Here is a 25,120-nt window from a genome sequence, read left to right on the forward strand (position 1 = left end):
GACGGATCACTGTCTGGTATAGTAGAATTTTGTTTCTTGAGATTAGTTGCTGTATCTTTTGAAGCTTTGATGCATGTGCTCTTGATGTGGCTGTTGAAGGATAATCGTTTATCGAGAAATATTCCGAGGTATTTGGCTTCAGTTTTCCGGGGAATTTTAGAGTTGAACAGGGTGATATCTCCTTTGTGGGATGCTCGTCTTCTTGTGAAGAGTATCGTTGTGCTTTTCTGGGGGTTTAATTGTAGTCGCCAGTATGTAAACCATTTTCTAGATTCAGGATGGTGTCTTGTAGTTTTTTGGTTACGAGATATGGTTGGCGGGATCTGGGTTGTAAATCCGTGTCATCTGCATAAAGGGCGATGGTGGATATGAGAGGATTTTGAGCGATGTCTGACATATAGATGTTGAACAGGATCGGGGCTAGCAGGTGATCCTTGAGGAACTCCAGCGAGGATTTTCCGTTGGCTCGAGACTGTTTCTTTGATTTTGACTTGCATTCTCCTGTTTGAGAGGTATGATTTGATCAGGTGTATCATGTTTAGTGGAAAGTTAGCGATGATAAGTTTGTAGAGGAGGCTTTCTTGCCAGATCTTCCCGAAGGACTTTGAGATGTCTAGGAACAGCTCCAATGTGCTGATTCCAATTAAATCCTGTGGTGATGTATTCTACCAGTCTATGGATCTGTTGGGTAGTGCTGTAATTTTGACGGAAGCCAAATTGACATGATCTTGGAGTCTGATGAGGATGATTTTCTCAGCTATTTTCCCTAAGTTGGATAGCAGGCTGATGGGACGGTAATTTTCAGGTAGGTATGGGTCTTTGCCTGGTTTGTGAATTGGGATGATGTCAGCTATTTTCCATGACTGGGGTAAGTGCTGCCATAAGAGGATGGAGTTTATGATGTTTGCCAGATGTGCTATGGCGTTGCGTGGTAGTGCCTTGATGACTTGATTAGTGGTGCAGTCAGGACCTGGGGCTTTTTTGATCTTGAGATGGTTGATGATGACGATTATTTCTGTAGGCGAGGCAGGCATTATAGGGCTTGGATTGTCATCGGGACGATTTATTGTGAACCTGACTTTACAATGGATCTTGTATACATGGCTGAGGTTTACGTTCTCATATGCAGAACTGCATTGTTTCTCTAGGTTTCTTGCTATGGCTTCGGCTTTGTCAGCATCTGTGTATGCAAAATGCTGTTCTGCTTGGAGAGGGGGGCGGGATTTGCGCTTGTTCCTGAGGTTATTTAGGAATTTCCATATGGAATGATCTGTTGTGGAGACGGAGGTGAGCTTCTTGTCCCATTGTTGATTCCTATGGTTCTGGAGAGCTTCTCGGACAGATTTGTTTAATCTGTTGAGGGCTGTTTTGTCCTGGGGAGCATGGGTGTTGTGATATATTTTTCTTTGTCTGTTTTTTCCCTTATTAAGTCCATGATTTCTTCTGGGAGACGGTTTTGTTTGTGGGTAATCGTGAATACTGTGGCTGCTGTTATGGCTTTATTGATATTGACAATGGAGGTTTGGGGGGGGGAGGTGACTTGTCTTTGTTACCTATGTGAACTAGGATTGGGTTGTGGTCTTATTTTATAATTCGTTCAGTGCTTGAATGCTGTGCTGGTATTTGATGTTGTGTAGGATGGCGATGTCTAGGATGTCGGCTGTGCCAGTTGGGCTGTGGTGGGTTGGCTCGGTGGATCCTATTACGACAGCGTTGTTTAATCCTGTGTAGCTGAAGAGGATACGGCCATTTTTATTTGTGGTTCTGCTGTTCCAGGATGGATGTTTGGAGTTTAAGCCCCCAGCGACGATGATGGATTCATTTATGCTTAGTACAGCATCCAAGTCAGAAAATAGCGGGGGAGTTGTAGGTGGCGTAGATTTTAAGTCTTCCAGATGAGTTTGTGTGGACTTCGACACCGGTGAGTTCTAGGTTGGAGGTTGTGGGGGGGGGTGAGTATTCTATTGTGCCTGATGCAGTTCCTGATAAATATGGCTGTACCACAGCCTCTGCAGTCCAGTCGGTAATTTCTATAAAGTGTGTAGCGTCTCAGTTTTGAATTGTCTGCAGATCGTAGATGAATTTCATTAATTAGGATGATGTCAGGGTTGAATCTGTGAGAGAATTCTTGAAGCTCCAGTGTATTGTTTTTTAGGCCAATGGCGTTCCAATCGGCGATCTGTAGTGAGTCTGGGAGTAATTTAGTTTTGTTCATTAACAAGCATTGATATGATGGTTTGAATTTCTTTTAGAAATCGTTTTGTGGAGTTTGGTGAAGGGTTTGACTTTCTGAAGTCTTGAAGCATGTTTGCCAATGCGGCTGTCATGACTGTTGGCATGTTTGGAAGAATTTGGTCCTGCTGGATATCTTTGGATTAGCGGGCTACTTCGGCATATGTCCTGCTTCGACGGTGGCTTTCCAGACTGTTGGTATTTTCCATTTGAGAGAGCTGGTATTTTCTTGTCTTTTGTTGGATGTCAGGCGACTGGGGAGCCGTCAACTCTGGTTCCTGTTGGCAGGGTTGAAGGATCTGTTTCCTTTTGTTGTCTGTTTTATTCTTACGGTAATGACTGCAGCCTCTGTATTTTTCCGATGGTGGCCCCCACAGTTCGCGCATTTGAGCTGGTGAGGTTCTGGGTTTTGAGCAGTTGCAGTGGGGTGGTTTTGCCCACATATGAGGCATTTGTAGTCTGCTCTGCAGAGTTTCTGTGCGTCTACGTACTTCTAACATCCGTTTCACTGGCCCGACGAGACTCTTTTCCTTAGTGGTTCAGTTGTGATTTTCAGACCACAGATCGTTGTTATGTTGTATATGTTCTTGTGTGTATTGGGTATCTCTACGAGTACTAGGGGCATTGGACTCTTGTCTGCCCGTAACACTCTGCTGATTTTGACAGGTGGTAGATCGTGGAGGCTGAGGTCTTCAGTAAGTTTATCTGTGCAGATGTTTTCTGTTACTCCCCTGAGTACAACTTTTAGGTTTTTCTCTGACTTCAGTGAGTAAGTATGATATTTAATATCTAACTCATCCATGGTTTTTGTGAGGTGTCTGTAGTCGCCTACTGTGGCACGCTGGATTTTAATTCCGTTGTCTACATTTTCTGCCCATGAAAAGGCAATTTGGTGGTTTTGCATAATACGCCTGAGGGCCGGCCATCGTTCTTTTTCCCGTAGTACAATTGGAGGAACTTTTTCATTGTTGGGTATGGGGAGGTCAGTGTTGGGGGCATCTTCTTCCATCCCCTCACAAATGGAAAATACCAACAGCCTGGAAAGCCGCCGTCGAAGCAGGACATATGCCGAAGTAGCCCGCTAATCCAAAGATATCCAGCAGGACCAAATTCTTCCAACCATGACAACAGTCATGGCAGCCTCATTGGCAAACATTTGTTTTTCGCTTTTTTCGAGCATGAGTTTCAGTATCGTCTTTTGGTGTGGGAGCAGAGATTATCAAATTCGTCTTCCCTTCTTCCCCTGGTGTTGAGTTGTCCCCTTCTGTGGAGTCATCTGAATATAGGTTTAGAAACCCTGGCCACTTTACCTCAAATTTCTTAAACAGTTTTTTGAGGAGGTCGAGCGCCAGCTTCTTATCCAGAGATTGGGCAAATTCGTCGGGACTTAAACTGTTCATGTTTAAAAGTATTCAAATATGCTTACCTGAGAAATATTTACAATGGCGAACAGAACGGGCAAGGGCCGGAAAATTGCATCAAAAGTCAAAGTCTTACATTGTATTCCGCTATCAAAGAAGATTCACAAAATTTAAAACTGACTAATCACCACTGAAATCAAAAACATTCTTCGCAACAACAACAACCATCATGCCGGTAATCATCTTCCGCCATTTTGAATCCTTATTCCTTAAAAGGACTGGCTTAAAGGGTCGAAGCAAGAATGATTTTCATATTCTCCGTTATCTGTAGAGGATAGTGTAGGGATAAAGTGTTATTGAACTATTAAAGCTCTGATCATGGCAGGAGGGTAACAGCAATAACCGAGCCTCAGTTAGAACTTCATTGGCTACAGCATTACCATCCATACCCTCCAAGGGTATTATTAATCACCGCATCGATTGGTGTGCAAAAAGAATTATTAAGAGTCTATTCGGATTAAAAAAAAATATTTTATATCTAATTTCTAAAAAAAAAAAATTTTTATTTTACCTAAAAATAGATAAAGAAATTAAAGTAATAAAATAAAATTAAAATAATAATTAAAAAATATAGTAGTTCTTATTTTTATGAGCAATTCAGAATATACAAATATGAAGTAAAGTCTTCATGAGGTTTCATTTTTTTCTGATAGGTGGCGACACTACACTGACTTTTAACAAAACAAATCTAATGTGGCAATTTTCTGCGGACAACTCCTACAAAAGTGAAAAACGTTTGTCATAGCAGAAACCAATAAATTTGTAGTGCAAAAGCTGGCACATGGATGGACCAATGAGTTGAAGTATAATCAGCTGAGAATTTTTGGATTAATATCGCTGCTGTGAATACCACCTTTCAAAGAAACATGAGTGGGGAAAATTAGGAGTTAATGTTAATGACCTTCACTATTTCATACGGAACAAAAACAATATCATTCGTACTTCCTAATATTAAAAGAAGGATAATTATCTTGGGTGAATACAAATAGCCTTCTTGGAATACCGTAATAGTTCAGATTGCTAGGGCTAAAATGATACTCACAGTAATCTCTCTGGTTTTTTTCTTCATATCATTGTCTAAGCGCCTGTTAATACCTTGAATTTTCTAAGAGAAAAAAAAATAATATATTATTTCTTTGATAAAATCTTACAGATTATAAAATGAAGAATTAACTATTTTACTTTTAGATTTATAATTAGGCAACTTTTCACTACTCTCACTAGTAAGACCATTAGATGTGTTCACAGAAATATTTCATCACAGAATGTCTTTTTAAGTCTCTTACTTAGACTTATTTTTAAGGGCTTGTAAACTGCATTTCTTATATAAAATCGTTAACTAATACAATCTCGCCATGTGCCGTAAGATTATAGATCTCATTTGTGTGTGTGTGTGTGTGTGTGTGTGTGTGTGTGTGTGTGTGTGTGTGTGTGTGTGTGTGTGTGTGTGTGTGTGTGTGTGTGTGTGTGTGTGTTAAAATCAGGATAGAGATATCCATAATTTTAAATTGTATCATCTGGTCGAAAGTTCACATTCCCTAGAATACACAGTAGAGAAGGGCAACTCGTAGAGAAGGTGGCTCAAGTTCTGTACAATTCTTGTCACACTATCTTTACCAGAAACATTGAATTGCAAATATGATATTACTTATGTACAAAAAGGATGTAACATATACATAACTATTAAGTGAGTTGAATTTATATAAAATGATTAGTATTTTTTTTATTTTTATAGAGACAGATGAAATCATATAATAGCCGAATCTATACATTAAGGATGATCATCAATTCTCCTTCGTTACCTGCCTTTAGTTGAAAATCTCTGATAAAGATCCTTCGATTTCTAGATGGGATTCGAAACCAGGATTCCTCAAACAAACCGCATCATCGAACCCAACTGAGCGACGGACACTCTTTTATTTTTAAGTATTTTATTTAATCTTTTTAAATGGACTTTTTTCTAAAAAATTTAATAAATTTAAAGTAAGCGCCCTGTTTTTGCCTGCTTCTACATGTACACGTTAATCAGCAAATGTTGATTTTAAAAAGTGCAAACCAAGACAATTCCGATACCGAATATTACATTCTCAAAATCTCTCAGGTTAATTCGAAACCTTCAAGTTTTTTTCTATACTTGGCTATAAAATATGGATGGATCCATAATATTCTCTATCAAATGTTCTTATTGATTCCAAATTAAAGTGGCTGGGATCTATATTTCGCAGTTCACTATTATAGAAATGAAAAATAAAACAAGGCATAATAACATATACAGAACGCATAGTAATGAATTTATATGAAAATAAAAAAGATAAATTCACTAATTTAAAATGTATAAATTTTAGAGAAGAAATACTAATGAAAATTATAAATCATCTGAAAAATAAAACCATTTTATATGAATTATATTTAAGTACTCTTCCGCCCTCAGAAAGATTGTAAAATGCTATGTGAATGATTATGTTATTTTGACTGCCCAATTGTAACAAGGTTCTGATGCGCATGCGTTATATCCATCATATTGGTGGCATGGTGCTCGTTTTGCAATCAGTTTTGTGTACCTTTTTTGGAACAGCCTTCAACTGGACAAACAATTATTCATCTGCAAGGCTAACATTAATTGCTAACGAAATTTAATCTATTTGAGAATCAAGATTTAAATGGTGATTCTCGGATCGTATATTATTTTAGATGTACACTAACTTAATTTGTGCTTCTAAATTTACTCACTGTGATTTCCTTTGCTTTCTTTTTCTGTTCCTCGTCCATTTGTTTCCAATTCTTTTCCAAAGTCTAAAAAAAAAATAATAAAAAAAATAAATGAAAAAAATAAAAAATGAGAGAATCAGTAAGATTTGTCGCCAATAAATCCGAAATGTGATCCAGTGTTAAAGATTTTCACACCCTCGTACAAATTGTCTTCAATAAACTAAGAATACTGCCAGATATTGAAACATTCTTTGATTCCATATCTACAAAATCCCGAAAATCGTTCAAATCAATTTTATAGTTTAAAATTTCAATAAATGTGATTATTTCTACTAGTTTGTTTTATGGGGAAGTTAATTCCCTATTCCCAGGAAGCGCATCGAAACTTGAACTTAAAATTCATGTTTTAATATATTAATTTAAAAATTTTCCAAGATGATTGTGCGTTTGATTAATTTTTGCACTTTCTGAATGGTAGTAGATCGAGACTGAAATGCAGTTGAAAGTAATGAAAATTTGTCAAGAATGTCTAAGATTAAAGCAAGGTCTTGCAAAAAAATATTAATGTCAGCTAACCTCTTTGCGAAACCAGTGTCGCTAGCCATTGTGGAATGAAGTCGTACCCCTCTACAGTTTACAGCCATTGCCGGTAACAGCCGAGTCGCACGAGCCACCTCCAGCACACCTCTGGTTATATATAGGTGGTACATGAATTTCACATCACCTATTGTGCGATCGGTATTCGCTATATGGCTTGAACTAACGTTTAACCAACTGAAGCTAAGCAATGCTTTTTTTTTTGGCTAGAGGAGGCGAAGCAAGAATGCTTTTCATATTCCTCGTTACCTGTAGAAGATAATGTATGGATAGGGTGTTATTGAGCTATAAGCTCTGGTCATGGCGAGGTAAAGGCAATAGCCGAGCCTCAGTTAAAACTTCATTGGCTACAGCATTGCCATCCTTTACCCTCTGGAATCCTTCATCGTTCGTAAACAAAGCTTTTTTTTTTTTTTTCTGGCTAGATGGGTGAAGCAAAAATGCTTTTCATATTCCCCGTTATCTGTAAAGAAAATGTATGGATAGGGTAATATACTGTAGAGCTATATATATAGCGCTATAAGCTGTGATCATGGCAGGAGGCTAATAGCAATAACCGAACCTCAGTTTAAACTTCATTGCCATCTATTACCCTCCCTGGGTACCCATTTTAGTCGCCTCGTACGACATGCATGGACTACAGTGGGGCTGTTCTTATCCCGGCCACTACACGGGGCCGTAAACAATGCTTATGTACGAGATTGACTTTTATAAAGTATAATTTCAAATAATAAAAAGGTGCGTTAGTATTTTTTTAAATATTTAAATATTTAAAATATTATAATTTATTCAAAATTAATATAAAATTTTATTTTTAATGATGCTCTTACTGGTTCGTCTGGCTTACACAATCATTCTCAGTTGGAAATACTCAGGAAACGCGGCTTATTTTAATATCACACTCACACACACACACTGGAAAGCAGATACTCTCTGCCGGAGGTAATTCACAGAATATTTAAATTTGCGCCTACGTGTCCATGAGTAACAGGCTGATTTCAATTTTTTTTTTTTTTTTTTTTTTTTTACATTTCGGTTAAATTTCAGCCAATCCTTTTAGATAAATATCCAATGAAATGTCCACTTGGGACCTCTACACAAGTTGTAGATTGTAAAGAAGATGATTACATAAACAGATTAATAAAGTAGTTTTAGTTAGGACAATGTTAAAGAATCTTACCTCAAAATCTCTTAAAAATGACGAATTCTCTTTTTTGAGTTCCTGAAAATGAAATAATATTACTTTATTTCTGGAAACAACTTTCTCTTTCGTGTAAGTCCAAAGTATATGAGAATATATAAAGAAAAAGGGATGCAGTCTTGGAAAATGGTATGCAGTCAAATTGTGCAAGCAGATCATCCAAGTCTATTCGTCAAGGACATTCTTTAATATACTTATTAACAGTTTCTTTGATGGGTGTAAATTTCATCCAGATAACTTGTTGATGTACAGGTGAAATGATACATTTTACATAAGTAAATGAACACAGTGTCATAAATGTTACGTTATTGTTGTTGCCTTAATTGATAAAATTTTAAAAAATAATGAAAATTAAAATCATATTATATCATGATAAAATAAACGAACTAGATCAGTTCTCACATTTGATGTACGCGAAGATATAAACGAACTAGATGATTTCTCAAACTTAATATATGCGATATGCAAAGATATCGAATTTCACATGTTCTTTTTTTTTTTTCTTTTTTTTTTATTAGATGGATGAAGCAAGAATGCTTTTCGTATTCTCCGTTATCTGTAGAAGAAAATGTATGGATAGGGTAATATAGGGCTATAAGCTCTGATCATGGTAGGAGGGTAACAGCAACAGTCGAGCCTCAGTTTAAACTTCATTGGCTACAGCATAGCCATCCATTACCCTCCCTGGGTACCCATTTTATTCGCCTCGTAAAACATGCATGGGCTACAGTGGGGCTATTCTTATCCCGGCCATCACACAGGGATTTCACGTTCTTATAAGTCCTTCATAAGGACTGGCTTAAAGGGGCGAAGCAAGAATGCTTTCATATTCCCCGTTGTCTGTAGAGGACAGTGTAAGAATAAGGTGTTATTGAGCTATTAAAGCTCTGATCATGGCAGGAGGGTAACAGCAATAGCCGCGCCTCAGTTAGAACTTCATTGGCTACGGTAGCGCCATCCATCACCCTTCCTGGGTACCCATTTTAGTCGCCTCGTACGACATGCATGAGCTACATCGGGCTATTCCTATCCCGGCCATCACACGGGAGAGTTTCACGTTCTCTTAATAATGAAGTTTATTTAAAATATATTCATATATTTATCTGTGTGGATTATTAATCAATTTTATTTTATCATAATAAAAACGATATGTTATCCAAAAATTTCAAATTTTTAAACTTTAAATTTATTTTATAATTATATTTACGATATATTATCATACTATTTCATATATTGTTGAGATTGATGCTTCCTTTGCGTAGCAGATTTCATATTTACTAAAATACCTTTAGTATTCAACAGTATTTCGTGCTGGTTACAATTTACGGACCAACTGCCATGGTTGCAGGCCACCATTTATAGCTATCAACTGCGTGTAACATCTCCGGTCTGTCCATCAGTTTTCGTGGCATAAAAGTGAGCTTTTCTTGCATAAGTTGTAGATCCAACCACTATTTTATTAGGCATCATCAGATTCATGGAAACGTTCGTAAAATATGTCTTGTTATCTGCAAATCCTAAACCATCACTTTGGTGGAGATATGTAGAAGACATTCAGAATATGGAAACACAGTGTGGCTGAGTTATACGATTTTCTGGCATCTGTTAACTCCTTCCATAAAATCAAATTCACTTTAAAACTTGAAAAGTAAGGAAAATTACCTTTTCCAGATGTTCTAATTAGGAAAAAAAGCAGACAGAGGCATTTCTCCTCGTTACACCAGATTTCACAAAAATTAGGTGTTGTACATTCGCTGAGAAAGAGGGCCATCTCTATTATAAGAGATGAAGGAACATTAACAGCAGAATTACATTCTATTCTCCAACTATTCATCAGCAGTGGATGTCCTAAACAAATAGCACAAAGAATACTACTCTGTAATCCCTCTCCACAACAGATCCATGACATTCATTACAGAGCTTCAATTTCCATCTCATATATTGGCGAACTTTCGCTAAAAATTGCAAATATTCTGGAATCTGATGATAACAGAGTGGCCTTCAAACCCATTATGACGGTACGAAATCTGTTACGTTCGCCCAAGGACCAAAACCCTTTCAACAAACATCCTGGAGTTTACAACATTCCATGTTCTTGTGGCTTTTATTACATAGGACAAACTTCTAGAATTTTAGAAATAAGACAAAAGGAGCATATTGGAAACGTTAATAACAGAGAAGACAGCTCAGGGTTGGCATTCCATTTTTCCCACACTCCCAACAACACTGAGTGGGATAAGCGCTCCATGCCGTACACAGAAGATAACTTCAGCAACATCAAAGAGACTACGATGGTAATCCACTCACCTTTAAAGAGAAACCAAGGGATGATCTTGTGTGACATTTGAAAGTAACCTATTAGATCATTAAACATGTCAGACTTTACTTTTTCTGCAAACTATCGGACGCACCTGCTGAACAATGACTGACCATGTGCCAGCATCCACATGTTTCTGTTGAACTTATATTCTTGTGTAACGGTTCCTACACATTCGGGGTTTTTAGTGATGTATTGATTCATATGTAAACTCTTGTTGTATATGTATTTTTGTGTTTATCCTAACCCAGATGAAGCCACTAGCTTAAGTGGAGAAACCAGTAGGTTTATTAAATCATTACGTTTCATAAACCCAGTGTTAGTTATTTTTTATTACATTAGTTTCTTGGTCGAAAAAACACGACATATTTATCATGAACAGACTTGTTCGGGAAGTCATACGAAAGGTACGTGAACTAGAACAACTACAATGCAAGAAAGGCAAACTTCTGAATCACATTTATGTTTCTAAACAATTGTCGGAAGAATATTATAATTCTGAAGTTTGTACTTTTCAAAGAACGTTTCCAATCCAGAATCGCCAAACAGGTCTATAAAAACATCAATAACTGTTCCGCAAGGTATGCACGACGAAGTTGATTCATTGTTTCTTGGTTTTTAGTCATATATTTATCGGTATGGTCTACTAATAAATTTTTTCTTATAATCATAAAAACGCTATATTATCCAAACATTCCATATTTTTAAGCTTTAAATAAAGAACAATACTTTATTTTATACTTACTATTTATGATATATTATAATGCTGTTTCATATATTGTTGCGATTGATGATTCAGTTGCGTAGCAGATTTCATATTTACTAAAATAGCTTCAGTATTCAACAGCATTTCGTGCTGGTAAGAATTTACCGACCAACTACCAAGGTTTTAGTTTTTGTGGCATAAACAATCTAATTACCTGACCAGCTACTTACTTCTCATACTAAAGTAAGTAGCTGGTTAATCCTTGTCCACAAAAGTAACTATAAGTGATCTTTCATCCTAGGGGTATAGGCATCAGTCTTGGATCTGTCTTAATTTAATTGAGCTTTTCTTGCGTGAGTTACAGATCCATTCGCTAATTTATTATGCATTATCAGATGTCGAATGGTCAGTGCGTTCCTCGGTGACGTGTCATACCAATCGTTGCCAGGTGATCCTGTTTTATGCATGTTCTTCATAAACCACGCGTTTCAGTTGGCCCACAGCCAAAAGTCACAGGGATTGCCATCAGGCGAACGAGGTAGTCACGCTGAGAGAAATGCATGACTCATCACTTTGTGTTCTGTGAAGTGTTTTCGTAACAGTCGCTGCACCGGCAATCCGATGTGAGGTGGTGCACTGATGTAGATCCGCTATTTTCAAATTGAAAAATCATTTTTCTAAGATTTGTTATTGACATTGCACATTTTCTCCTATCCTTCAAACGCCATAATATATATATATATATATATATATATATATATATATATATATATATATATATATATATATATATATATATATATATATATATATATATATATATATATATATATATATATATATATATATATTATATTATATATGTAAACTAGAAGGGATATGCAGTCTTGTTAATGCAGTCAATAATATAATTTAGTATATAAATAAATAAAAGCACTTTACACATATTTCCTGCCTTAATGAATCTATCTGCAGTTTGCTGCTCTGTACTGTCTGAAAAAAAACGAATTCAAAATGAAAATACCTTTCAGAAAAAGCGTTTCGTCATATAATATTAAGAAATATTATCCAATTATTAAATATTAACAAAACTATTTTAGATATTTATATAATAAATTTGAAACCGATAAAATCTTACTGTTTTAAAATAATTTTGTTCTACCTTCTATAATATACAGAGGGTATTTAAAAATTCCACGCACAAACTTTGAGGGGAGGTAGAGAACATCAAAATCAACCATATTCACATTGGAAAGCATGTTAGTACCGCCACCGGAAGGTACTAACAGGGACACAAAGATACAGAAATAACACAAGTCAGTAAGTAGTGTAAAAAAATTATTAGACGTAACTGAACAGTTCAGTAGCAGTTGGATACATAATATGGTTTCACATCAGGTGCTCAAAGTTACAACCATTAACAGAGATGCATGCCTGACATATTAGCAGCAACAATTGGCGATTGTTGCCATGAGGTCCATGTCAGAGGCAACAAGCGTTTCGTACACCATGGCTTTAAGGGTCCCCCCACAAAAAGAAATCAATGTTCGATAAATCAGGTGAGCGTGGGGGCAATGCGAAGGGTCCACCACGCCCAATCTATCGAGGCCCAAAGGACCTGTCCAAATACTGACGCACAGAAATTCCAAAATGGGCTGGAGCCCCGTCGTGTTGGAACCACACCTGCCGACGCACAGTCATTCGACCATTGTTCAGTAAATCTGGCAGAACTTCTTCCAGAAAGGTCCGATACTTCTGGGAGTCCATTTGGGGTGGTAACAGATATGAGTCGACTAAACAGTCAGCGAAGATACCTGCCCATACATTAATGGCGAAGCGTTGTTGTACAGCATGTGATCGCACAGCGTGTAAGTTCTCATGAGCCCACACATGAGCATTGTGATGATTGAAGACCCCTTTGCGGATAAATGAAGCTTCATCCGTGAACAAAACACAAGTCATAAAATCCGGGTCTAGGATAATCTTCGATCATCAGTAACTGGACCCGTTGCAGATGAAATGCATGTCAGGACTCAGAGTGCAAAAGGCGCAATACACTGGATCGAGATACTCCTATAGCAGAGGCACCAGCACGTGTGCTTGTCTCTGGATTATTGTCCATCGCATGCAACACCTCCTCTTCCATTGCGGGATTTCGCATCGATCGTGACCGCCTGCGATCCCTGAATGATCCATATTCACACAAATTCTGATGCAAATGTGCAAACGTTTGGTGTTGCGGTACACGTCTGTTTGGGTACCTTTCCCGATACATTCGTACAGTGGCTCGTCCATTACCATCAGCTAACCCGTAAATGAGGTGCATGTCTGTTATCTCAACGTTCGTAAAACGACGCATGTTTTTCATACGACTTCGAAAGCTTGAATGAGGAAGCCCCAATTGCTCACCTGGAGCGCTGGGGAACAGCGCCACCTATCACTTTCGGGTGACGTTTCCGGTCATGCTTTCCTATGTGAATATGGTTGATTTTGATGTTCGCTACATCCTCTCAAAGTTTGTACGTGGAATTTTGAACCACCCTGTATAATATACACATATGGCCACTGAAGTAAAAACTTTTATTTAATATACAGTGTTGGACATCATTTAACTTAACGTTAATTTAACGCTGTGTACATCGCATACTGGATAAAAAAAAGTCAATATTGTAGGATGGACTTTATCAGCAACAATGTTCAGATATTTCTTGGAGGACACCTAACTGCCATACATATCAGGGTACCCGCTCGGTACCAAAGAACATACCCACACCATGACACCATTGACCAGACCCTTGAGTTGTGTTTACAAGGCAAGCTGGGTTCATTGCTTCGTGGTTGCTCCCGCCAAACTCTCTGCTTACCATTAGTACAGTATAGAACAAGGTGTACATGACTCTTCAGATCACACAACTTTTTTCACTCTTCCAGTGTCCAGTCCCAGTGTTTCCGATACCAGTGTAGACTAACTTTCCGGTTAATGATGACACTACCAATATTGCTCCCCTTCAATTCCGTGTACATAGTTCGGTGAGATATATGGGTCGGGAATAGCCTTTATTAAAGGCTTCGGTAAATTGCTGCACACAGGATAAACAAAATGAGTTATTTTTCCACTGATTAGACACCCGGAATATTTGTTCGTTTGTTCATCTCTTTTGGCAGAACAAAATTCTTTCTTCGGTGCCTCCTGTTATAAGTTTAAACTCTTTCTACAGTGAAAAACTTACTGTTATAAAAAATGATATTTTTGCCACATATTCTAATGTTGCATTTCTCGCTGTGCGCATCATTTTTTCATGAAGCATTAACATCTTGGAATTTAAAAAAATTGTTTGTTTCCATCAAAACATTTACATTTCAGTAATTAGAACCTTCTGACTTTAAATATTTGAAGTGATTTTGTTATCCAAATATTTTCAAATTATTTCTCATCATAGTACTGCAAACCGTATTCCCAGTAAGCCAAAGACAATAACAGACCCATTGAACGTTACTAGAATCACCTTAATGCTAAATATCCAATATTTAGCATTGATCCATTGTTGCACCTCACTCCTAATAAATATCCGTCTCTGTCATTTATTGAACAACCACCTAGGTAATTTCTTAAGCAGTGATCCCAGAAAACAGTACTGCATAAAACAGGTAAAGTCGTAAAATATACAGTAGATTATGGAGAATAAGCGACTAGGTCTGTGGAAGCAAAAGAGCGTCAAAAGAAGAAGGAGATAAAAACGTATAATTATTAATTCTTTGCTTCACTGGAGAAAAGGTGAAATGAAAAGAAATCGTGTCACCTTTTTCTTTTCTTTTAAATTTCTTTTCTTTCAAATTGTATAAAGTTTGATCAATTAAATTAAGATTGTCACTCACTTTCTGGAGGTCATCTTGTTTCTTGATGAGGAACAGCAACACATCTGGATGTTGATCAAGGGATTTTTCGTGCGCTTTCATCTCTTTTAGCGTCCCCTATTCAATGGAATTGATAAGAATGTTTTGTTAAATTGGGGAAAATTTAAAGAAGTATGTACATGGGCTGATCAAAAAACTATCCTGGACAGAATGTTTTTTAGACCAATATTGACAGTATCGAGAGATGAATATCTAGGATATTTTGGCAACATATTCTGCCTGAAAATAAGTTAGTAGGTTGAGTACGTTTTGACTGAACTTGTGCTTCTGCATAAATGTCATACGGCGAGCAGATTAGCGTATGAAAATTTTCAACAAGTATTTTGAGAATAAAATTGAGTCAATTCAAGTATATTTAAGAAAGGTAAGTCCAGTCGAATATCAAGGTAATTCAGAATGCTTCTTTTTTTGTTTGTTTGTTTTGGGTGTAATTGATCATAAATAACTAGTCCAAGGCAAAATGTCAGTATCTTCATAATACTTCTACCCGGGCTTTCAAGAGATATGCCTTCTGCCCCTGATTCATGTATCATACCTATAGTTTATGTCACTTGGTTTCTGTACATGCCTGGATGTCCAGAAATTCTCGGTCAAGTGTAGCTTTCTCCACTCTATGTACACATCAGATATGGTCCCTAATCCGACATCTTACCGAGCTCCAACATGGGAGACACTTCAAAGACGTCGACGATATAGCAACTGAATATGACTACATATTCCAAACACACCTAAGTAGAGATGTTTTGCGACTGCACTTAAAATATGTACTCCAGAACGATCATCAATTTTATATCTGTCTGCACATACTTTTAAAATATCTTTTAAAAAGTGGTTAAAGTCTACCATTAAACTATCAACCTTCCTGGGAACTTTTCGTATTACAAAACAGTACTGTCGGTGAAAATAACAAATGTTTCTTCTGCCCTAATTGAAGCCTATCCGACTTTCAATGACTTTGGGGGGGGGGGGGCAGGTTTTGCCCTGATTGTTCATTGCGAGTTATGGTGGATAGATTTTTCTTTTACGATTTCTTCGCCAGTGGTCACTATGTATAGGCGCATAGGATTCAGTTCAATTCCCGATCCTATGTGCCTATATACAAAAGGACCATCGTATCGTTTGCTGGCCGTAAAGCGGTTACTCTGATGATAGAACGCTGTACTCAACCCTACTCCTATTCATGTGACACACCTTGAGGTGACATGTCTTCACACCATTCTTTAATTAGGTCAGGATAGCCCACTCACCTTCAACGCTAACGAAACATAATCCTATCATATTTCTCGCAAATAAAAACATTTCATCCCGGATTTTTTTTTCTTAATCAGCCATCGGATTCCTAAATGTAAAGATTAGCAATTAGTAGAGAGGGAATCATAATATATACCTTAAAAGAACATCCAAGGTCATTGAATTTGCATTCTACTTTCATTCCTTGGCATTGTTCGTAATGAGATTCCAGCTATTAAAAATACAAATTAAGATGATAAATCTCTTAACATATAATGAAAATACTTCAAATAAATGCTCTTAAAATTTACGATTCGATATCATATTGTCTGACATAATGTGCACAAAACCTCAAGAGAATTTAAATGAAATAATATCAGTTTTAAGTATTGAATTCATCTGTTCACTTTAGTTAATTTTATTAGAAAAAGAAAAATATTAGCTTTTCAACTACACGAAGTTGGGATTTCCAGAATGATTATATGAAAGCTCATTAGTCTTGAATACATTTTATTGACAAATATTGACTTATTCTTTGAGGAACGTCATTTAACCAATCATTTCCAAAAAATGATTGGTTAAATGTCATTTCCAATCATACCAAACACCGAAAATGCAGATGTGCTTTAAAATACTTTCGATGAGAGACAAAAGTAGGAAAAACAAAGCATATCAGAAATCAGTGGTAGAAAAAATTGTGTACACATAATTAATGTAAAATAAGAATACTTGAAATGACAAATGGCATTAATGATTTTAGGGGTGAAGCAATAAGCTTTTTGTATTCCCTCTATCTGTTACTGCTACAGTGAGGGTAAAGTTTTATGAGCAGTATGCTCGCCCTGGATGGGCATGGAGATTATGCAGCGTTACAGGAAATTAAAATGGCTTTTGGTCTTTTGTATTTGAATATATCTGTTGCCTCGTATGCCACATCTTGCAGAACCAGATTGTTAGGGTGTATGGATGTCTTTAGGAAGAACCTTGCTGCTAAAGACTGTAGGAAAGAGAAAATATAAGGAACATTTGTATCTCGATGAAGTTGATTGTTTCTGGCGAACCACGGGGGGTGTAGAATCATTCGCAAGTACTTGTTTTGCACACGTTGCAGTTTGATAATGATTGTAGTGGAGGTGTGGCTCCAGGCTGAAGAGGCGTAAGTGAACATAGGACCAATCATCAGCTGGTATAAAAGCAATTTGATTCTGACGTTTAGCTTACTGTTCCTGTTAATTAAGGTGTACATCTGGGCGATGGCTTTAGATACCTTTGCACACATAGCCTTGATGTGTTGGTTAAAAGTTAATTTTTTTTTAACGCCAAGGAATTTTGTTTCTGTCTGCCAAGAGATTTTAGTATTGAATAGTAAAACGTCTCCTACAGGTGATATCGACCTTTTCGTGAAGAGAATGGCTGAGCTTTTCTGTGGGTTCACTTCTAGTCTCCATTCGGAGAACCATCTTTCTAATTTGAGAAGGTTTCTTTGAAGCTTTCTAGTAATGAAGTTTGGTCGGAGAGATCTGGCTAACAATGCTGTGTCATCCATATATTCGCATATAGGGCCATGATGGATGACATTGGGTTGTGCGGGATATCTGACATGTATATAGAGAACAGCAATGGAGCCAGTAGAGATCCCTGTGATACTCCGGCCAAGATATGGCGTTGATATGAGGTTAGTACCATTGATTTTAACTTGCATGGTTCTGTTTTGAAGATATGATCTGATTAAATGTATCATTGTTAATGATATACCTGCTCAGATAAATTAGTGTAGCAGTCGGAAGTGCCATATTTTGTCAAATGCTTTGGATAGGTCAAGAAAAACAGCTCCCGTGTATTGATGCCAGTTGTAGCTGGTGGTGATATATTCCACAATTCTGTAGATTTGCTGAGTAGTACTATGGTGTTGCCGAAAACCGAACTGTTCTTTAAGAAGGATGTTTAGGTCATTTACTGAGGCTTGGAGTCGCGAGAGGATGACCTTCTCCGCAACCTTACCCAGGTTGGAGATAAGACTGATTGGACGATAATTTTGAGGTAGGTCTGGGTCGTTGCCTGGCTTATGTATACGGATTACATCAGCCAGTTTCCAGGTGGAAGGAAAATAGTGAAATCTTAAGATTGCATTTATTATAATGGTCAGGTGCACTACAGCTTTTCGAGGCAACAGCTTGATCACCCTGTTTGAGATGCCGTCTGGCCCAGGAGTTTTTTGTTCTTTAAGTTTTTAATAATATTATATATTTCACCTGGTGATGTGGGTGCAATGTGGTCAATACTCGTATCAGGAAGTTCGAGAGAGTGTCTGACCTGTCTGTGAATTTGATATATGTGATTGAAGTCTAGATTTGCATATGAAGGTTTGCACTGCTCTTCCAAATTTTTTGCCATGGCCTGCACCTTGTCTGCATCGATGTGTACAAGGCCCTGGTCAGAGAGTTGGGGGAAGGATTTGCCTTTGTTTTTGATATTTCTTAGTGGTCCCCAGATAGAGTGATCAGTAGGTGAAATAGAGGTTAACTTTTCTTCCCATAGATAGTCTCTATGAGCCTTGAGCGCATCTCTCACAGTAAGTCTGTTTAGATTTGTTTTATCTTGTGGCGCACGAGTGTTACGAAATCTTTTCCTGGCTCTGTTTTTCCCCTGAGTAGGCTTGTGGACAGATTTGCAGAAGGTGGCTACCGTTATAGCGGAATTAATTTGTTGGAAGAGGCTTGTAACTGCAGATTCTACGTCTTCTTTTGTATATGTGAGGAACAGGGCCAATACTATCCCTGAGCACTTCCGATAATCTTTCCCACGATATATAGGAGTGAGGGAGGAGCCAGGTATTCTTGTCTTCCCATCTGAAGTAGAATTGGAATGTGATCAGATGACAACTCATTTATTGATCTTAGGCTGTATTGAAGATTAATATTCAGCAGGATGGCTATATCCATGATGTCGGCAGTGCCAAACGTACTAAGGTGAGTTGGTTCGGTGGGGCCTGCCACACCAGCATTGTTTGATCCTATGAAATTGTGAAGGATGCAACCGTTCTTGTTGGTGGATCTTCAATTCCATGCAGGGTGGAGTTCAAATCCCCGGCTATAATGGTAGGTTCTCTAACGCATAAGATGCCATTTAGGTCGCAGTGTAGTACAGTTTTTAGGGCTGGGTTGTAAGTAGAGTAGATTTTCAGTCTGCCAGCCGAGCTGGTGAACACTTCGACGCCCTTGATCTGAAGATTATTGATTGTAGGGTTGTTCACAGAATTGTGCTTGATGTAATTTTTAATGAAGATGGCAGTGACGCCGCCTCTGTAGACAAATCTGTCATTTCTGTGTACGCGGTAACCCCTTATTTTAGGGTTATCTGAGGGTCTTAGATGTGATTCACTGATTAATATAACATCTGGTTGATACCTGTTAGTGAAGTCTTGAAGCTCCAGAATTTTGTTTCTTAGGCCATTTGCATTCCATGCAATGATATGCAAAGAGGCTGGAATAAGTTTGTTTCTACTCACCAATTAGCGCTGTGAGGATGGCCTGTGTTTCACTTAGAAATATTTTCGTGAAGGTTGCTGAAGGGGCTGACAAGCTGAAGTCTTGTAGCATGTTGGCTAGAGAGGTTGTAATAACAGCACCTACGGGCCACGTCAGCATAACTTCTTGTTTGCTTTTGGTTCCCTCTATCTTTGTATCCCTTGTAGTTGTCAGGATGAGGGCCACCGCAGTTGGCACATTTAGCCGGGATTGTTTTCGGCTTTGTAGGGATCCATAACATATATAAAAATATCTACAACTTGAAAACAATTTGCGGGCTCATTGTCACACCAGAGCCACTCCGAAATAGGGCATCTTCTGGGCAATGCTACAGGTGTCAAAAGTTTAGCCATGCCCAGAAATTATGTAAAGCTGAATTTAAATGTTTGAAATGTAGGAACAGCCACCGAACCAATATCTTCTCCTACATTTCAAACATTTAAATTATTTTCAAGTTGTAGATATTTTTATATATGTTATGGATCCCTACGAGGACTAACGGCATGAGAGTCTTGTTGGATCTGTACATTCTGATGACCTTAACTGGAGGTAGATCCTGTAAATTAAGATCAGCAACTATATCTTCTGTATCAATGTCTTCAACGATGCCAAGGAGGACCACTTTTAAATTTTTCTCCGAGCAGAGCGTAAAGGTATGATATTGTATACCTGTATTGTCCATTCCTTTTGTTAGTTGCCTGTAGTCTATCACCGTTATAGGATTCCTTCATCCACATTTTTGGCCTTTACATAGCCAATGTGTAGGTTGGACATTGTTTTCTTAAAGCTCCTCATCTCTGCTTTTCTCTTAATATAATCGGAGGTACCTTTTCTTTGGGAGAAGCAGTGGAGTTCAAAATTTGACCAACTTGTTCCATTGTGTAGTCTTTGAGTGGTTCATCTGTTGTTCTCCGCTTTTTACGTACGCGGACTTCTTGAAAATCTAAAGCAGTGGGGTTTGTCGATTCTTGCTGATCTTCCATATTCTCGGCGTCTGTGACACTTGCCGAGGGAAACGTAGCATAAAGTTTCACTTTTCCTGGCCAATTTTTGTTGAGTAGTTCGCCAAGTCTGATAAATTCCCGGTATACTTCCTCAAACGTTGTTTCGTTTGGCTGCTGTTCCATATCTATCTCTATCAATGTGGACCTAAAAAAAAAAAAAAACGCTTACCGTGCAGTTGTAGCCTTACCGGCACTTCTACAAGACTCGGAACTATTTTGGTAAGAACACTGATTCAAAATTGCATGATCTTCCAGACACATTTGCCACTATTCACAGTTTTCCCTTCTTTCAAGAATACTTGAATAAATGTTTCGATTTTATTTGTATAGCACTCATTTCAGATAATAATTAGTTTATTAGCATTTTAAATAATTTATTGGATTATTTAAAATATATATATATATATATATATATATATATATATATATATATATATATATATATATATATATATATAATTATTTTTATCGTTTTTTCTTTACACAAATTATTTTCATATAAGGAACAGCCTTCAAATGTGTTTAGTGGAATCGTACTGAATAAAATTCAGATAAATGAGTTTTGCTGAGTGTTACATATCCGTATGTTATCCAAATGGAATATTTTTATTGTGTATATAACCAATTCCCTGTCTTAATATGCAAGTATTCACATAAAATATGAAATGTGAGTTGCATTTAATTTATGTACTTCTTAATTATGCTCAAACTTAATGCTCAAAATAAACACTCAAACTTACACTTCTTAGTTCTTAATTTAAAAAATAATGATTTGATCGAATTAAATATAAGTTATGATTAAAATTTAATTAATGGCTAAAAATTAATAAAATTAATAATTCCAATAAATGAAATTGCGCTTTCAGAAACTATTAACTAGTTTCTCTACAATTAACTAGTAAAACAATTAACTAGTAAAATACCAGATTAATATTTCTTACCTCTTTTTGCAGAATATTTGGTTTCTTGCAATATTTACAAATAACTTTCTTGTACTCGCATTGATCTTTATGAATCTGGAATAGTTAGCACAACACGTATAAAGACATACCCACTTAGATCTAATTAGTTTTAAGCAGAAAACCATCTCATGTTATTCTTACAACGAATCACATTACATTGTTTGTAGATTGGTATTTAATCACAAATCTTCTCTTTCTTAAAAAAAATTAAAGAATATTTTATCGAATTTAACAATTGCTATGGTTACCAAGATGGAACACACAACATTGTTATATGATCCATTCTATTTGTACTTTCTCAGTATTTGACTCACTTATTTTTGCATGTGATGTTCTTTTAAATATAAACGAAAATAAATAAAATAATACTTTTTCTTCAACACATAATGAAAAAAATAGCGCTTGATATAATTCATCAGGGCTAAGTTTGCAAAAATCCACTTACAAAGTCATTCAATATGCACAGCATTATCTCATTAAAATGACTACCAAACATATATAGTATATCCCATTAAACAACAATTACGCTTTATAGTAATGATGTCACACGACACGTCGTTAATGATCACAAGTATATGTAATCTGCATGAGCTGATGAAACAGTTTATCTAAGAAAAGATGGAATATTGGGATAGGAAATACAATACTTCAACCAATTAACAAGAAATTTCACATAATTATTAAGTCTAATTAATTGTAGTTATACCAGAAATTCATTGTAAAGAATTGATACATTTCAATGACGCATATTCCGTATACTGAAACATTTTATGTATGCATATTCCTGTAAGTGCGTTTGTCTTAACACTCAGCTTACTGAAGAAAGAAAACGATGTTGTTGTGATGTAGGTCTAGTGCAAAATGGACGCCAACAGAATGTAAGTCAGACTTCTTCAACATATGCAAATTGTAATATAAAATTTATTATGATTTTATATCGAGAAAATTCTATGAAAATTAATTAATTAATTAAATTTAATATCACCCAAATGAATCGTAATTCTGAATTATACTGTCAAATTTATTTTTAAAAAAAGTCACTATGTAATCTACCTTACATTTTATTCTTCTAAAATAAGTCGATAGCAACTACTCACATCAAATTCTTTCGCGGAAAATTCCATCTTACAGTGTTCACATGTTCCGACAATCCCAGGACATTTATTCATCAAATGATCCAGTAAATCCTTTCTACATATCTTAGTCTTACAATCTTGAGGACAGTCTATTGTAGCACACGTACAAGACTCAATGTGATGCTGTAGATAATTAAAAAACAAAAACATTTTTATATAAGCATATATACACATGAAACAAATTTCTCATTTAGGTTTTATGTAGTATTCTTTATAATTATAATGAAATTCTAGTAAACTGTGAAAAAAAATGACAAGATATAATTGCCTTGATATTCTGTACAGGAAGTTCTACTGTGCATCCACTGTCACTGTAGAGGCACTTGACATTGAGTAGATTGACTTTATCAGCGTCCACCTGGATTTTCACAGCCTTGAAGGCCTATAATAAAGACAAATGCATGTATAAACAAGAAAGGAGACAGAGAATTATCATCTTATGAAACTGCGTCAATCTTGTATTTATGGTGTATTCGGAATATATTAACAACTGTCTATTTAAGTATCTCCGACTTTTTATATCTGCTTCTTAATCATGTGTGTGTGTGTGTGTGTTTACTCGTATTGCTGGCTGGCTAGTTCGCCAAGTGGTTTAGCGTATCTCCTCTTCAACCAGAGGTGTGGGTTCGAATCCCGCTCTGGCCATGGATGTTTTGTAATAGTCTTTAGGTGATAGATGAATTTTATCGCCTGGTGTGAGTCCACTATTTCCCTGCTTAATAAAGGCCTGAACTGGCAACTTGATTTAAAAAATTCCATATCTGATGTCTAGATAAGCGTTTCCCAACCAGGTAAAAATGAATAAAAAATACAAAAAATTATTCCCCGTTCTGAGACTCAAATCATATAGCTATGTCAAAGCAATATCCAGTTCAACTGAACACTCTTTTAGAATCCGTGCTGATATCCATCAGATCCTATTGCAAAATTCTTATTCCGTTTGTGTAACAGCTCTAATGCTTCCTCCTCATCTTGCTTTGCTTTCAATGTTAGACTGCGAGAATAAAAACCGTTTATCTGTTCTATTCTAGATGCATCAGTCCTATATAAAAGTTAGAGCTAAAGGCGTTAGTGTGTGTGTGTGTGTGTGTGTGTGTGTGTGTGTGTGTGTGTGTGTGTGTGTGTTGCTTATACCCACAAAAGGGTAATTGCTAACCTGTAATGGATTTTGTAATCAGTGGACTAAGGATTTCTTTTTCTATTTCTTCAGTTATACACCTGTGTACTTTTAAATTTATTTTTTACACAGTCCGGAAACATTGCTCCAGAGACCAAACATGTAACTTTTTAATCCACTTCAGACCTGCAATAATCAATAATCAGGGGGTGGGTAGCTGGAGAATAGGTAGGCTAACCACTCGGCCAACAAACGTGATTTATGATATTAGATTTATGTATTGTCACCTGTATTGCTTTTTGAAGTACTGCATCTAATTAAATAGCATGCATAAAGACAATGTAATGATCACGAAAGAAATATTTTAAAATAAATTATGCTCAACCTTATCCACTAACCTGATCTTTGCTTTTACTGACGTTGATCGGACAAGAAGGACAGACGTAATTGTCATCTTTTATTTCTACGCAATTTTTGCACAGCACGTGTCCACATTCAGTCTGCCATACCCTGATACGTTTCTTTTGGCACTTGGAGCATTCCTGAATGAGGGATATCGATTTATCATTCACTTCTAAACAGTCGAGTAGCGTAGAAAAGTCAGAAGCCATTTTATCAACAGCTGTAAATGCTGTAAATAAACACTCCATATTTTAGTAGACTGTTTCTTCCTATTTATAAAAATGAAGTAAAACTAACTGAAAAATAATCGTTCACAGAAGTTGCTAATTGAATATATTATAGTAACGTTATACTTTGCTAATTGAGACATATATCTATAAATGCATCCAAATCTGTAAACTTCATTTGTAATATACATTTTTATAAATGAAATATTGCATATAATCTTTTACTTCCTCAGAGCTGTAGATAAAAGTCCGAAGCATGAACATTGAATTCAGATGTTGCACTGGAATAAGGATGTCCAAACTCAAAATCCTCCAGTTTGAAAGAATACCAGGATGTTCACAGAAAAGCATTTATTAAGCTATGGGAGCTATAATTTTGCTAGAATAAGATATCTAAACAAATGGAGGGAAACAATG

General features: G+C 36.6%; 1 protein-coding gene across 1 annotated transcript; it reads right to left on the minus strand.

The window, feature by feature from the left end:
- Positions 1 to 4,695: 4,695 nt before the first annotated feature.
- Positions 4,696 to 24,724, minus strand: LOC150092241 (TNF receptor-associated factor 3-like; the record flags this gene model as incomplete). The annotated part of the gene is made up of 9 exons (XM_090415186.1): positions 24,473 to 24,724; positions 23,226 to 23,339; positions 22,919 to 23,080; positions 21,801 to 21,875; positions 16,486 to 16,560; positions 15,060 to 15,155; positions 12,126 to 12,176; positions 6,384 to 6,446; positions 4,696 to 4,758 (listed from the first exon to the last, which is right to left on the minus strand). Coding segments are annotated over exons 1-9 (951 nt in total), but the record flags the coding sequence as incomplete, so codon positions are not given.
- Between the last annotated feature and the right edge of the window lie 396 nt (positions 24,725 to 25,120).

Source organism: Typopeltis vanoorti, unplaced genomic scaffold, assembly GCF_054136105.1.
Source record: "Typopeltis vanoorti isolate ZY-2024b unplaced genomic scaffold, IOZ_Tvanoo_1.0 HiC_scaffold_107, whole genome shotgun sequence".
Taxonomy (NCBI): Eukaryota; Metazoa; Arthropoda; class Arachnida; order Uropygi; family Thelyphonidae; genus Typopeltis; species Typopeltis vanoorti.